This window comes from Ascidia mentula, chromosome 2 (assembly GCF_947561715.1).
Source record: "Ascidia mentula chromosome 2, kaAscMent1.1, whole genome shotgun sequence".
Classification (NCBI taxonomy): Eukaryota; Metazoa; Chordata; class Ascidiacea; order Phlebobranchia; family Ascidiidae; genus Ascidia; species Ascidia mentula.
Window position 1 is genome coordinate 1676191 of NC_138567.1, and position 17117 is coordinate 1693307.

At 38.1% G+C, this 17117-nt stretch overlaps 1 protein-coding gene across 1 annotated transcript; it reads left to right on the top strand.

Annotated features, from left to right (window-relative positions):
• The first annotated feature begins 292 nt into the window (after positions 1–292).
• LOC145889098 (adhesion G protein-coupled receptor L3-like) lies at positions 293–6637 on the top strand. The gene is made up of 11 exons (XM_082979982.1): positions 293–439; positions 836–995; positions 1151–1216; positions 1557–1610; positions 1915–2118; positions 3898–3957; positions 4280–4363; positions 4731–5437; positions 5556–5781; positions 5840–6322; positions 6408–6637. The coding sequence occupies exons 1-11, from the start codon at positions 293–295 to the stop codon at positions 6635–6637; spliced, it is 2421 nt and encodes an 806-aa protein (XP_082836108.1).
• Positions 6638–17117: the final 10480 nt, after the last annotated feature.

Here is a 17117-nt window from a genome sequence, read left to right on the forward strand (position 1 = left end):
CAAAGATGAAGTTTCCAGTTGTTGTCTTGCCGTTTGACCGGTTCCGTGACGTCACCAATGCACGTCACATTGCAGTGATGTCATTTCTGCTTGTGTAGTTCACGTGTACTTATCAATTAGACCCCTCTGACTATTGTGGTTGTTGGTGAATGCACAACATTTGTGAATTGATATGGTGGCTTTATTTCCAACACTCTACGATGAGATAAAATGTCGTCGAGAGTGGTTCCGTCGAAAACGCGATTTTAAAATAAAAAAATGCGAGGTAATAGAAGGAGGGTTGAGTGGAGAAATGACGAAAACACGTGAGATGTTCCTTTCACGTCATCAACATTCCAGTTATATTTTCAACGCAACGAGACAGAAGCCACACGATTTAGTACAATTACTGAATGAATACACAGTGAATAGCGACAAAGGATTCAGTTTGAAGCCTGAGGTTGGTTTGGCACAAGAGGTGTGATATGCAAGGAGCGGTAGTGTTGGTGTTTGTCCCTAATGCAGTTGCTTATTGTTGAGAACAGTGGTTTTAAGCTTCCTTGAACTGGTGACTCATTCATAATCCGCGTAATACGATAATTCGTTGTTTATCACTGCAAGAAGGTTATGCAGTTTATTATAGAAAGAAAATAACTCCAAAGCCCACAAGTAAGCGTGCGGCGCCCCAGAAATACATAAACGCGCACCATTTGGGCTTCTGGTTAAAAAAATCGAATAATTTATGAAATGATTTAAGGTGATTTGCACCATGGAAATGTAATGTATTAAATGAAGAAAGATTTGTTTAGTTAAGCCGACACTCCTAATATTGTAATTCCACATTGGTTTTGTACAGCTTGCAATTATGTTCCCCCACTTGAGAATGAAGATGGTAAATTGTTGTGTTCTACGTCACAAAATGCGTGAAGTAGTGCTGGTTCGTTACGTCACTGCTTTGGTTTTGATCTGTTCATTATTTGGTGGAGTTTTAACCCTCGATCCGTCGGATTACTGCGGTAAGTTCGTTTAAAAATGAAGTCGGTTTAAATTTGTGTCGAAATTTTCTTGAAACTGAAACTAAATCCATCTTCGCATTTTGTATCAAGTATTTTCAAACAAGGTGGCATTATTTATATTTATTGCGTTAAAATAGAATGTTGTTGTGTTTCAGGTCGTGGACCGAGAGATTGCGTCGTCCTCCTGTGTGACTACACCGGTGGGACGACATTTCCCTGTGGTAAATATTTATTATTTTAAACCATTTTTATGAACTATTGACATAAAGCGAAAAAATGTGTTTACGAACAATATATGATAAGCAAAGTGGAGCAAATAATATGATTTGTGTAAGCTGCAAACAGCAGCAGTAAATATTTACTATTTTATTGCATCACGGGAAAAAAAATGTGTAAGGTGACTCCGTAATATTTGACGCTGAGAAACAAAATAATCCGACAATGTTGTACATACTGCTTAACTTTTGATGATAACTAAACCAATATGAAGCTAGGAAAGTTATAGTTTGTTTGATAGAACGTTTCCAGATTGAAATGAAAAGTTCCTTTTAACATTTTTAGTTTTCGCTCCTCGAAACGAATCACACAAAGTTTACAATGGATCTGGTGGTGCGTGTAAGTAAACTCTTGTTACGTTGTTGACGATTAGTTTGGATATTAAGCTTGAACTACTTGGTTGTTGGTTAAAGCAGTTTATGATTGATGGCGATGTGAACAAATTTGTGTGAAAATCGTCGGATGAGTCGAACTAACCGAGATTAATAATTCGGGGACGACTGCGTTTCGTACATTTCAAATTATTTCATTATGTCCTATAATATTTGCGTGTGTCCCATACAATAACATGGCAGTGTTGCTTGGGTTTTAACGTGGATGAGTTGATTTTACATAAACTACAAACGTTGTCGTTTCATTGCAGGGAATACCGCCAACATAGACCGCCTAAATATAGCAGGTAAATTATTAAAGGAAACTCTAACCAGAATTTCCCCGATAAAATTCGACTCTCTCATTGTAGAACATACGTGCACTGGTAGTGGATGTTGTATGACTTCCATCAATGGCCAACCTCCCTCTCCACCACATCTTCCTGTCACCGTATTGATGCAGTTCTTGACCGGAGGTAAGAACAATTAGAGCTAAAATATTTCATATCTTTGTTCCTTAAAACACCCACAGACTTATAATGCAAATCATATGAAGTGTGCAAAGCACGAATTAATGTAAACAAATTTGATAATTATGTTCGGCGCGTTTAAGTTGAGGCAAAGTTTAAAATGGAAAGTTTCCCAGACATAATCCGCAATATGGAAAATTTATCCTCTCACAGAATTTCTCACCAAATCTCTTTCAAAAATATGTCAGTGATGGTTCTACATTTCTTGCACTAAATATAGTTATTTGTAGTATTTGGTTTTGCTGAATCACAACTATGTGTTTTTGTGATCTTTTTTTCAAGCGACTTCTTGCGCATAAACCAAGCAATTTACATTTTGTGTTTAATAACGCTTCGCATATCTTAGCACGAATGGTTTGTTTTGGTTGATTGTTACGTTATGGAAAACCTTAGACTTGTCTGCGAGCCAGATGCCGTCATCAACAAAGCCACATCTGGCTCGCGAGCCATAGGTTTCCAACCACTGGTTTAGCCAGAAAGTTGCACTGACGTGGTATGGGAAGTTATTTGTAACTTATACGAAAGTAATTTCACAGGTTGAACACTAAACAAATCGGAACGTTTGCGTCAAACCTGGAAAGAAAATTTCACATATATGTCATTTTTCAAATAATAATTGGCCAACATTTTGTCAGACTTATTTATTGTTAGTGGGTTCATGTACATATCAAAGTGATATAAACTTCAGTTTATGAGAGGCTGCAGGTTTGCCGAAACTAATTCAAATAAAACCAAATGCCGAACACTCTGTTTTAAGGGGAATAAACCAGATGACAATTTATATTTTCCATGTCAACAGCATTATTGTGATTAAATGAAACTACCTAAACTATGTAAAAGCTGTAAGACATAACCATGTCATTGTCAAATGTTTAACTTACCATTAGTTTTCCCCTCTTTATATAACACTATACATCTTATAATATATCTTTCATAGACACCGATCTTGCCTTTTAAGCTGTGATAGTAACTAGAAAATGTTACAACTTCATAAAACAACCTCCATTTAACACATTTATGTTTTATTTTTGTTTGATAAGATTTAATTTAAATAACAATGCTGTGATTTCCCCCGAACTATTCAAACCCACATTAAACTTCCTCTTACAACACCCATACTTTTAAACAACGACCTATTTTCAAAGCTTGAGGGCGTGAGCTAAATCAAAATGATTTCACCGGCGTATACACTCAGCGGAAAGTCACGCGTGTTACCCCGAGCCCTCGCAAGCCCGCGACCTCTTGTGACCAAACGCTCCCGCTTCCAAGCTTTCTCGCGAGCGAACGATCGCGGCAATGAAACAAACAAACAAAGCGTGTTTGTGGACCCGGCCCTAAAAATAAGCCTTTGTTTTTACGTTTACGTCGGGAAAGTTTGTGGTATGATTTTAGAAAAGAGATGGAAACACAAAATTTTAAGTAACATACAAACCCTTTAATGACCTAAATATTCAATTTTTCAACAAAAATTTCTGTTTTGTTTGAACAAAATTACATTAACTGAACAAAAAAATGCTCATGCATGAGAATTTCCCGCACAAGCAACTTTCTACCATAGAAACATACTTGTGCATATAGTTGTCATTTAAGTCTTTATGAGCAGATAACATCCTTTTTTTGCATATATGAGCAATTTCTACGCACACCTTTTTTTATTGTAAAGTCTGTTATAGTTGCAATAAAATATACCTAATGAGAAACAATGCTAACTCTTTATAATTGCAGGATCCATCCCCAGTGTTCCAGGTTCGGGATATACAATTTCCATACAAGGATATGGAAAGTGTAAGATACATTGGTTCATTAACATTGACTGTGGAATATATGCTCGATAAAAGTGAAAGTAAAACTGCTTAAACTTGTTGCAATGCAGTTTTTAAAACACAGTAGGGTGCACAATCAAAGCTTGGCATGTCATATTATCCGGTTTAAACAATATTTAAAACAACTTTTTGTTTTGTAACTAACAACTCATCATAAAATTTATATCGGGATTTGGGAATCTTAATCAAAATATCTTTACTTTATGCGCAATTCCTACTATTTAAAAAAATATGCTTTTATTTATTGGTTTTTACATCAAGTTTAATTGTGTTCGTCATTACAGGTTTTCCCAATGTTGATCCTCTATTCTTATCAACTTGGTTATCAGTAGAACCAACCACTTGCCTCAATCTATCACTTTACTGCAGTAAGTGAAATCTCAAAATACAAAAAATATATATAATTTTATTGAAGCAATTTTTGTTATGGGTCTCCCATTAAAAAATATTACAGATTTTTCACTAAATTCGCAAACAACCAAAATCCCACTGACAACTCTACAATCAACGACAACTAATCAACCAACCACCATCCCAATAACAAACCAACTATCGACCACAACAAACACCAACTGGAATGAAATTATTCGTAGTGAGTACATATTTTCTAAAACTTGAACATCCTCAAAAAAATGTTTAAATATATTTATGGCTTGGTAAACCGTGGCACCTACAAAAAACACCAAACAGCAGTTGAAACTGCAAACTAAGAAACTCAACATAACATTTGCTCAGGTTTGGAAAGTAATCTGATTTCTATGCAACCGACTAACCCGGATGATTTAACAAACATCGACCAACTTGTGGAAAATATCACCCGATTCTCTGAAATATCACACATAATCACTTTATACAATGGTAATGCCCAACTTTACTTCAATCATACGACATTGAATGGTTCCCAGACCCAACTCACTGCCAATATCTTACTTGGTTCAACTCGCATCGACTTAACGTTAGAAACAAACGGAGCAAACCAAGTCGCATTTTCAGTTCTCCAATTTAAGATTCCAGAGGATTTGGAGGTTGAAGGTCCGACTGACCAAGTTGGTTCCCTCGCCTCAACTCGTTACATAGCCATCAAAAATACGAGCTACATTGTTATTGTCGGTTTGAACGTGGACGAAATTCCCCCACGTGCACCTCTTGGAAAAGAAAAACTCAACAATCAACTGCAAGGCAACTTGAGATTCGTTCTTCCTACCACGTCACCACAATCAGCGTGCGACGAAATTAAAAATATAAAGAAAAACGGAAGCAATCAGAAAATCTCCCAACTTTCTCCGAGATGCACATTCTTCGACGGAGCAGTGTATTTATATTCGGATGAGGGCTGTACCACCGAAGCAAGCTCTGATCACGTGAAGTGCATTTGCAACCACCTCACTGTTTTCTCCGTCCTCCTGGCGGTAAAATCCATCGTCGTTCCTCACGGTGTTAAGGTAAGTCGACATAAAATGTATAAAGTCAGTTACTTCCATTATATTGAATCTTGAAAAACTTAGTCGATGTCGTTTTTGGAAGTATATTTATGACTTCTTAATTGATCAATTATTCTAGATTACAACATACGTCACAGAATCAACATCCGTCTTCTTCCTCCTGATCACCGCTCTCATCCTGCTCTGCTTCAATGAGGGAGGGGACAGAATTTATATCCAGATAAGTTTGACGTCATCGCTTCTGCTTCTTCACGGTGTCAACTTATTGCATGATATTATTGTCACGCATGATCAGTCATGCATGGCGTTTACAGTGCTAAACCATTTTTTCTTGATGTGTTCAGGTAAAGATGTTTAAATAACCACAAATCAAACAAATTATAAAACCTTTTCTCCCCGTAGGAATGTGGTTTCTGATCGAGGGAATACGACTTATCATGGCTACCTCCAATCCAATCGACTTCCAAGCCCAGGATTCAAAACATCGACTAAAGTACTTCATGACCTTCGGATGGCTTCTTCCCGTCTTGATTGTGGGAATATCCGCACCCGTGGGATTCCACTTCGGCGTCTACATGAAACCACAGCCTTATTACGAGGCGTGCCACCAATATCAAAACAACACTTCGCCAATTCCCAAGTACGACAGATGCTGGTTGGCTCCCAACACTCCGGTTTTCTACACTTCCGTCATAACTCCTCTTGCTCTCGTTCTTCTCATCAACCTCCTCATCATCGGGAAAACATCTTATGTAGCATTAACCTCTCGGAGGATGCAGAACAGAGGAGATGACCCTGATCAGGAAGAAGCAAAGAGAGCGGCAAAGACATTCATTTTGCTCTTTTTGATGCTCGGTGGAACCTGGAGCTTGGCATTCTTCACTGGTGAGTTTCGATATTCTCAGTATTTCTTCGTGTGATTCTATTCCCCAAGTTTATGTGTGTACTAAAAAAACGTAATCTTTTTCAGGAATTGGAAACGAAATTTCGAACGAGGTTTTCATGTACATTCACAGCTTGGTGAACGGGATGCAGGGATTCGTCCTGTTCGTTATCTACTGCGTCATGGATGACGTCATCAGAAATCATTTCCTTCCGGAGAAGAAGAAACCGAAAGGTGATAATAGAAGTGGAGGAAACGTTGCTATGGAAGATATGCGTGTACGTGAGGAAGTGATGAAACGTATTAACAATGAGTAGAGTGGATTTGGGTGGGAAATATCGTCTTTGCTTTACACGGAGCATTTGTTTCTTACCAACTTATACCAACAAAAATTTTCCAAGTTTGGATGTAAATTTGCTACAGTGCGGATTGTGTCAAACGTTTGTTCAAATTTGAATTCTAAATCGATTTTATCGCTGAAATAACCCAGGATTGAAAAATTTCATCTCATGGTTGATCCGCTTTATCATTCGCATGGAAACCTTCTTTTGTCAGTAGATTTGCATGAATTGTTCCGGATTTTATCATGCGTAGGTAAGTCGCCTCTCTTGTTTCCTTGGTTTGACTTCCTTTGAAAATAAGCGGCGCTCACATACAAGAGCCTGACGTGCGTTAATCGACTTTTCCGACCACTGTATCTCCAATACTGTATGTAGATTATTATGACGCTAACAAAGCAAACGGTAGAGTCGAATTTGTACATAGGGAAACACTACTGTTACACAATATAAGCACAATTTCTGTTCCTTAATAAATTTTCAAAACAACTTTGGTGTTTGCGTTCTCATTGAGATCAAGTAACGAACTGATAAGCTGGCATTGACTGAATAAAGTGAATTTAGGTTTAGTTTTTATGTGTTGGCAGTTGTTATAAACAACAAAACGGCATCAATATTCCGACAGCTATTGCAGGGGTTGCACAACCCAAAGAATGTTGCCTACCACATTGTTTGTACATTATCTATCGCATGCCAGACATTGGCCATATTTAAGGGGGTGCTCTCTTATAACCTGTTGATTGAACGTTGTTGAATATAAACCAACATACCAATAACGACCACAATTAGGAAATACTTTCCAACATTCCATTGGTAAAAATCAGCCCGCGCGCCATGTTTAAAAGCGTGGCGTTGCTTGGAGTTTTACAAGCATTGAACATCAACACCGGACTTCTTTACACATGCAAACAACCCACATATGAAAGATCACCTTGGGAAAATTTATCAGGTGATATATCAACCAATGATGAACCATTGACACTTTTAACCTCCAGATGAACCAATAGCGATAGTCACGCCAAATCCTGTATCTCCAATAAAATAAATGGAATCTTTCCGGAGTTTTTGCATGCAGGTAAGGCTCCAGTCCTTGTACTGAGGTTTTGGTTTAAAATTTCGATGAAAATGGACGTTGATTAAAACGCGCGTGTAGTTATTCCGGCCATGCATCATGTAGGTGGAATCATGATGACGTAGTTGGATATAAACCGATATGGTGAAGTGGAAAATTTCAAAATGTAACGAACACGCGGTTTGTATCTTACTGGTGGATTTTTCACTGTGTGTGACCCACTGTTGACCCTTCACCTCATGGCGAACCCAAAACAACATTCCCATATGCATGGAAACTCACTTCACAGTTTGAATTCGTTGCAATTTCCACAAGTTTTATCGTACCGATGTAAAATGCTGGTTCACGCTCCTGTGAAATAAACGTGAGGTGAAACGAGTAAACATTTCCTCACCGCGTTATTGTGCCACTGTAACATTTCCTGTCCATTGTATGCGATATACCAAGGGTGGGGTATTTATATTACAACACCAACCGTTGTAGCGAACAATTACACAAAAATATGACCAAGGTGTTGTGTTTGTCTAATAGTTGCCCGCACAGTCTGCACACGGTTCAGGACTTTGGTTTCATTCAACCGTTCTTTCATTTAGAAGAGAAACTTTGACGTAGACCACAGATGTTTATATAAATCGTATTTTCCACTGAGCGAATGTAGGTGGTTACTTTCGTTTTTATGTTTTATCTGACTGATGAAACATTGTACTAAAGCGGTACACAGCTTTATTCCGTTGCAAAGTTAAGAATGACGCAACGAGGCTACGCAACAGCGGCAAAAGAGAAACGCGGCGAAAAAGGCAATTAATCCGCTTCGCTAAAATGCGGTAAAGTGAGCGCTACATAACCCCCCGCCAGAAGCGGACAACAAAATTTACAAACAAAAACGGGCAGGAGGGCGAGTAATGCGACCAGAGCGCGTGCGTGGAATAGAGTATGGTGATAATGTTGGTTGCCCGTTGGATGGAACTCGACCCTGTGTGCAAGGCCTTCCCCGACGCGGTGGTTGAGCCGTTCGGACCGGTTGTGTCAGGTCGGCTGTTGGCAGGTTCCTGCCGACACCAATGTCGCGTCACTCACATCCGCATGATGCGGTACAGTACAATGATGCAATTTATTTTTTTTGTATGAAGGTATTTCTTCAAATATGAAAAAGAGTAGTAGAAAACGACCACATTTGCAAAGAGACGCAACAGAAGCACATTGGTAATTGTTAAAAAATCGTTCTTGCATAAAATCATTTATACCTAACCGCTACGCGGCGCTATTGAGTCGTATAGTTTCATTTTCATGTTTTGACGTCACGGCATAATACATATATTGCATTTTTATACGCAACACAACAAACTTCTTCCTTTTTTGCGACGTAATGTTAAATATAAGCGCGTCGTTATATCGGTGCGTGTAGAGTCTGTGGATGGCTTTGATGCCCAGTAAAGTGGAGATATTTTATTGGAAATAGGTTCGTAGAGATTTGAATAGATAAACAATACAAGAGAATGTCCAATTATTATATTTTCAACGTAATATTTCATTTCACTCGTTTACATGTATGGGTATTTTCATCAGCTCAATGCTCCAGGTATGCGGTTGTTACAGCAGCTGAGAACCGATTTATTAACAAATCCGCTATGTTGTGTGCGTTGACACGACTAATTTATTCGACGTTTCATTGATGATAAAACAGTTGAAAACTTTGTTACGATCTTTGAGGTGCCAGTGAACCTGATCGCCAAGTAACGGATATGCAGTGAGCGATCCTGTCATGAAAACGTGGCATTTAAAAAGGAAAGTAATACAAATGTGTTCAGGGAAAAAGTAAAATATTTACTGGAGAAGTTTCTTGTCGACATTCTCAAATACGGGGAATCCCAACAATGACAATTTCACTGTTAGTTTTACCGTTTAACCGGTGGCATGACGTCACCACAACACGTCACATTGCAGTGATGTCACTTCTGCTTCTTCTATTCACAGCAACTTATCAGTTGGATCCTTCCAACTATTGTGGTGAGTCTTAATATAATTATCGCAATTGATTGTGATGTTTTACGTTTGATTGTGACGTTTTAATTTTGATTGTGTCGTTTCACGTTCGATTATGACGTATTTCTGAATTAAAGGCAACCAAAAAATTCGATATTGTGACATTTTTTGATTTTGGAGCAAGTAAATTTTTTAAAGCTAGTTTTAAATATAAGGTTACAGAAATTTCTTTTTTCTTTTCCATTATCTGAGATCGTGGACCGAAGCATTGCGTGGTATTTTTGTGCAACTCAACTTCAGGTGGAACAACTTTTCCTTGTGGTCAGTAACTTAGTTTATATAACACATGTAAAACGTTTATGTCGAAATATTACTTCCTGAGTTTACCCTAAAACAAAATTTCTTATAAAACTATGGTTTTAACAGAAAAACCGACCGTGCTTTCGTTTTATATAATGTAGAAATTTGTACGGTTTAGCGAAGGCTATTACGTATATTATTGTGATTATCAGTTGTTGTATAATTCAATACTCAAATACTACAGTTTTCTGTGTTGTAGTTTTCGCTCCTCGCAATCAATCACAACCAGTTTACAACGGATCGGATGGAAGATGTGAGTTTCTTTATTTTGAAGTAGATGTGTGTATTTATTGCATGGCTATCTGAGTAGGGTTTCTTGCCATACAGGGTGATTTTCATTGGGCAGGTAATAGTAATTTAGTCAAAATAAAATGTTTGAATTAGTTTGCTCTTCTAGTAAAATTTTGTGCTGTTTTATTTAACATATATTATAATACTGTTTCTGCCAGGCATATTGCATTATAATTAATCTGTTCTTCTGGCATATATAAACGCACATTTTTAATCACCAATGATCGTGTTCTATTCCACTAGGCTTCCTCAGGACATTTTACAAATATAATCTACCTTTACCATCAACCATAGTACAATTTACCTTTTTGTTTTGTTTAAAGTTAATTTTTCTGATTTCACTCAACAAACATTAGCATTTTGTTTTGTTTTAACTTTGTGGTTAATTACAGGGAATGGTGCGAACATAAACCGAATAAATCTCACAGGTGAAGCAATTCGTACAAAGTTTTAACTTGAATCAATTTTGAAAACTTAATTCAGGCAAAATTCTCTTTCCTTCTTTAAACAAACAGCTTTTAGATTTAGTTGGTCGTGAAAGCTTGCACTTGCAATGCTTCACACTTTTAAAAAAACATTTAAATTCAGAACATAACTGTACTGGAAGTGAATGCTGCATGACGTCAATCAACGGTGTTTTGCCTGTTAATGTTTCCTCACAACCTTTTAACGTAAAGATCCAATTCTTACAACAAGGTGAAATGCGTTACACAGTTTTGAGTATTTCTATCGCTATAAATAATTATCAGCTAAGCAGTGTTAAGAATTCGTTTGTTTTGTGTTTTGTGCAGGGTCAACTTCCTCTCTGCCAGGCTCGGGTTATACAATCTCGGTACGGGGGTACGAAAAATGTGAGTGGGTTTTCGTGACAAAAATTCAGCCAACTAAATTACACATATTTTTACTGAAGAAACAAGTTCAACAAAATATCTCCGTACAAATATAATTTGGCCAGAATATACGAGATTATTTAATTTCAAATCTTGCCAATAACAAGTAATGGTTTTTATGGCAACACACAAACAACATGAGTGAAACAAATACTGTCTTGATTCAAAATGATGTCTGTGGGTATCTAAGAATTATTGAATAAAGTTGTGTGAGTTTTAACATGAAGTTGGAAATACGATTAAAATTGTGAAGAAAACACTCGAAAAAAATCAAAATTAATCTACCGCGTCGACGCAAAATTGAAATGAAAAAAATTAACTACGGGACTTTCCAATCACAAGCACATATGTAAATCGGGAAAGTCCCCCGTGGACAATTGGTGGAAAATTCGAGAGGTTTTTTTCAAAAATTAATTGCTGATATAATTTAATGATGATCAATCCTTGCAATAAAATGTTTCCACACATGTTTTCCTGGTTATCCAAGTTCCGAAGCAGTATTTTTACCACAGAAAACCCTTTATTTATGTGTTATGAATAGTGGGTGTTGGGCTAACCAATATTGGGTTATTGCAAAATCGTCCAAGTCTCCTAATCGCAAAATATGTATATTTCACCCTTATGGCATCATCAGTATTCCATAAACAACAAAAATAAAACAAGAGTAAACGTTTAAGATTAAAATCAAACACGCGCATCCAGACAGTAACTTAATTTCCAACACCAAAGAAAATCAGAAGTAAAGCAGTTAATTTTGCCAACAAAAAAACGCTGTTGCGTGCGAGATTTTGTATAAGTAAAACTCATGCTATTATTTGTTGGTTACTTGCGTGAAGTTTAATTGTGTTCATAATTACAGGTTTCCCAGGCAACTCACTTGCCGCAGCTATATTACCACATGAAGCATCCACGTGCCTCAATCTTTCACTTTACTGCAGTAAGTGAATTTAATAAAATCACTCAAAACATGAAAAATATCTGGTCAAATTATTTGACGCAATTTTTGTTTACATTCCCCATTAAAAATATTACAGACTTTTCACTAAGTTCGCAAACAACCAAAATCCCAGTGACAACTCTACAAGCAACGACAACATCAACAACTATTCCAACCACTCAACTCCTAAGTGCACAAGTGTCGACAACCAACAAACCAATCTCCGCCCGAAAAAGCAAGCAACCAACCACCATCTCAATAACCAACCAACCAACCAACCACCATCCCAATAACCATCCAACCAACCACCATCCCAATAACCAATCAAACGTCGACCATACCCACTACAAGCTTGAATGAAATGATTCCTAGTGAGTTAACTCAAAACCCAATGACAAAAATTGTTTAAATATATTTAGTAGCTTGACAGTGGTGACGAGATATTTGGGAAAAGCAATGGCATAATTTTGACACATCCATTGCTATGCAATCAACAAACGCCTGCTTTTTTAGAGTTAAGCTAAAAACACCAAGCAGCAGTTGAAGCTTCAAACTAAGAAACTCAACATAACATTTGCTCAGGTTTGGAAAGTAATCTGACTTCCATACAACCTGCTAACCCGGAAGATTTAACAAACATCGACCAACTTGTGGATAATATCACCCGATTCTCTCAAACTTCAAATACAATCACTTTCTACAATGGTAAAGCACAAATTTATTTCAATCATGCGACATTGAATGATCCCCAGACTCAACTTACATCGAATATCTTGCTTGGTTCAACTCGCATTGACTTAACGTTGGAAACAAACGGAGCAAACCAAGTCGCATTTTCAGTTCTCCAGTTTAAGATTCCAGAGGATGTAAAGGTTGAAGGTCCGACTGACCAAGTTGGCTCCCTCGCCACAACTCGTTACATAGCCATCAAAAATACGAGCTACATTGTTATTGTGGGTTTGAACATGGATGAAATTCCCCCACGTACACAGCCTGGAAAAGCAAAACTCAACAATCAACTGCAAGGCAACGTGAGATTCGCCCTTCCTACAACGTCACCACAATCAGCGTGCGACGAAATTGAAAACATGAAGAAAAACGGAAGCAACCAGAAAATCTCCCAACTTTCTCCCAGATGCACATTCTTCGATGGAGCAGTGTCTTTATATTCGGATGAGGGCTGTACCACCGAAGCAAGCTCTGATCACGTGACGTGCAGTTGCAACCACCTCACTGTTTTCTCCGTGCTCCTTGCGGTAAAATCCATTGTCGTTCCGCACGGTGTTAAGGCAAGTACACATATAAAATTTCATTCATAATTGCACCTCGTGCTTTAGTTAACCGGCTTTCATTATTTTCAAACTTGAAAAAACCTGGTCGAGATCATTTTAAGAAATACTTCAAAGATTTATGACTTCTTGATGTATTAATTGTTCCAGATTACAACATACGTCACAGAATCAACATCCGTCTTCTTCCTCCTGCTCAGCGCATTCATCCTGCTTTGTTTCAATGAGGGAGGGGACAGAATTTACATCCAGATAAGTTTGACGTCATCACTTCTGCTCCTTCACGGTGTCAACTTATTGCACGATATTATCGTCTCGCATGATAAGCCATGCATAGCGTTTGCAGTGCTAAACCATTTCTTGTTGATTTGTTCAGGTAAAGATGTTTAAATAACAATACATCAAACAATTAAGATACCTTTTCTCACCATAGGAATGTGGTTTCTCATGGAGGGAATACGAATCTTCATGGCTATCTCCAATCCAATCAACTTTCGGTCCCAAAATCCCAAAGATCGACTGAAGTACTTTATGACCTTCGGATGGCTTCTTCCCGCCTTAATTGTGGGAATATCCGCACCCGTGGGTTTCCACTTCGGCGTCTACATGAAACCACAGCCTTATTACGAGGCCTGCCACCAATATCAAAACAACACTTCACCAATTCCTAAGTACGACAGATGCTGGTTGGCTCCCAACACTCCGGTTTTCTACACTTCCGTTATCATTCCTCTTGCTCTCATCCTTCTCATTAACCTCCTCATCATCATAAAGACATCGTATGTGAACTTCACCTCCCGGAAGATGCGAAACAGAGGTAAAGATCCTGGGCTTGAAGATGCAAAAAGAGCTGCAAAGTCGTTCATTTTCCTCTTCCTGATGCTTGGTGGAACCTGGAGCTTGGCATTTTTCACTGGTGAGTTACGAAATTTTTGATATGGTTTGATGCCTTTTTCGAATATTGCTGTAAGTTTTACAAGATGATCTGCAAGTTTATGTCGGCATTTCAGGAATTGGAAACGAAATCTCGAACGGGGTTTTCATGTACATTCACAGCGTGGTGAACGGGATGCAGGGATTCGTCCTGTTCCTTATCTACTGCGTCAAGGATGACGTCATCAGAAATCGCTTAATTGGTGACAAAATAAAGCAAATAATAGCAGATAGAAGTACAGGCAGCATACCTACCGAAGATACGCGCGTTCTTAAAGAGGTTTTGCAACGCTTGAATAAATAATACGTTGAGTATGGGTTTTGTGTGTACAAATACAGATCGTTTGTTTGTTTCAGTTTTGTTTTATAAATATTAGTAAGTATATTTCGTGTCACTCGCCCTTGCGTTCAGTTTCAATTCGACATTGCAGTGACATGTATGTATTCCATGTACCAGCTTTATGGTTCAAATCCCATGTGTTCTATCAGTAGTATCTTTGTTGTCGCTATATATCGTGTACTACTCACACATTGCAGAGTTTTAACAATGTGATTGTATACCACGAGCATAATACACGGTATAAACAACTGTAAATATGTTTCGCATTCTGTTGATCTACAGGCTTTAGGCAGATGCACACTACCCGTGAGGCAGTAGCAACAGTTGATTGTTCGCAGTCCTCATTAGCCAAAAACTCATTAATTTAAGTTGGTATAAACACGGCTGCTAAAAATCTATCTAAACAGAAATTGATACGACTGCAATCCGTTCATATTTGCGGAGGTCTTGAGGAGTTGAATCATCTTGATTGATTGCATGATTTTAACGACGCTTAATTGGTGACAAAACAAACCGACTACCAGCAGATGGAAGTACAGGCAGCGTACCTACCGAAGATACGGGCGTGCGTTAAGAGGTTTTGCAACGCTTGAAATAATAATATATTAAAAATGGGTTATGTGGAATGAGAAGATATGTTGTTGTATGGGGACAATGCGTGTAATATGTGCAGGAATTTATATTTCTTCACTCCATCCAACTACTTTCTGCCACCCAGACACTAGTTAAATGTGCGCTGTCTTAAGGAAGTAACTTTGCTTTTGTTTTGTATTATTTTGTATTATACGTCATTGTGGTGATGCAAAAGGAATAAATGGAATTGCACATTTGCTTCTTCCATAGGTTCAGGTTTCGAAATAAATACCTATACAGTGTTATGTATTCTGTAGTTTCTCAAGCCAGTGCATTTGTTGGTGATTTATAAATAAACATAGGGCGCTATAAACAGACGATCGTCTGCAACTCCCCTTAAAAAAACGCAGTAATCACTTGATTTAATCAAGTTGATGACGGATCGGAAATGGCGGTCACCCTAGTATAAACTCGGCAGGGGAAATAACGATAAGAATAGAACGAAATAGACAGTTTAAATTTACTTAAACTCTGGCGACATTAGCAGCAAAACTTACGCATGATTTTCGTTAGAATTACAGATTTGTTTTGTTTAAAGTGGCCTGCCATAAATATAGGTTTCACACAAATGGTAAGTTATTGAAACAACCAAGACGAAAAAACATGCAAACGTTGATAGAAAAACAAACAAGAATGAAGATCAAATGTTGAAGAATTAGAAAAAGAATAAGCCCAAATGTAAACAAGACCGCGCGCCTGATGGGCCAATCAAGTGCAATAAAGCGTTTGCTTTCACTACTAACTTACGTCATTTCCGCTTCTCGACTTCCGAGACAACGGTATTACACTTGTGATACCGTGCACAACATCATGCAGACCTTACATTTTGTGAATGCTTAGAACGGTGTTTCTATACCAGTTGACCGTCAACGGTACTAGATAGTAGATCACACAATGTAATACCCCTCAAAAGTAAGGCCACACAAGAGATATATAATAACAGGTTTGTAAAGGGGGAAAATGTGCTCGTTTACGCCGTCTGGCGGTTAATTCCCCGCCACCTGTAAGAACCTATGTAGGCCAATATCCTACTCAGGATAGACACTAAAATGATCTTTCACCGGTTCGACCTTGTGTTCCGCTTAGTTGTCCAGAGATTTAAAACATGGCACGAAGCCGGTCTGGTCGGTTTTTGTACAGATACCCGCCGCAAAGCAGGCGATGACCGCATGTATTAACTCCAAATTTTGTACAGGTATCCAAGTACGATGTACGATCAAATGAACCATAACTAATTTCATGAGCTATTCGCAGTTTCACTGTACGAAAGCGCGTACTTCACCACTTACATGATCAACCAAGTGATTTCAAGTGGTGACGCAGGGTCCACAGGAGAATCTACTTAGCCTGAGAATGTCGCGAATTCCAGACATAGAATTAGAAAATTAAAGTAAAACTTGAATACAGTAAAAAAAAATGACGTTCGCCCAGGCATGAATTCGGCTGGTAGAAAAACCATCAAAATAGAAATCGATTAGACTGCGAACTGCAATAATTTTAATTAATCGCCCTGTTTAGAAACCACTACAGCATCTGTATCTATATGGGCCCAACTCATCGTTTATCTTAAACCATTTTGGTATGTTCAAAACAATAGTGTTAAGTGTTGTTTTTGAGTTAAAGGAGACGTTTGTCTTTATTACACAAACAAGACTACGCGACCGATCGCCACTTGAGGTGCTGTAAAGCGCCTGGTTTCCCTGCGTCATTTCCGCTTCCCTACCTTCGGGC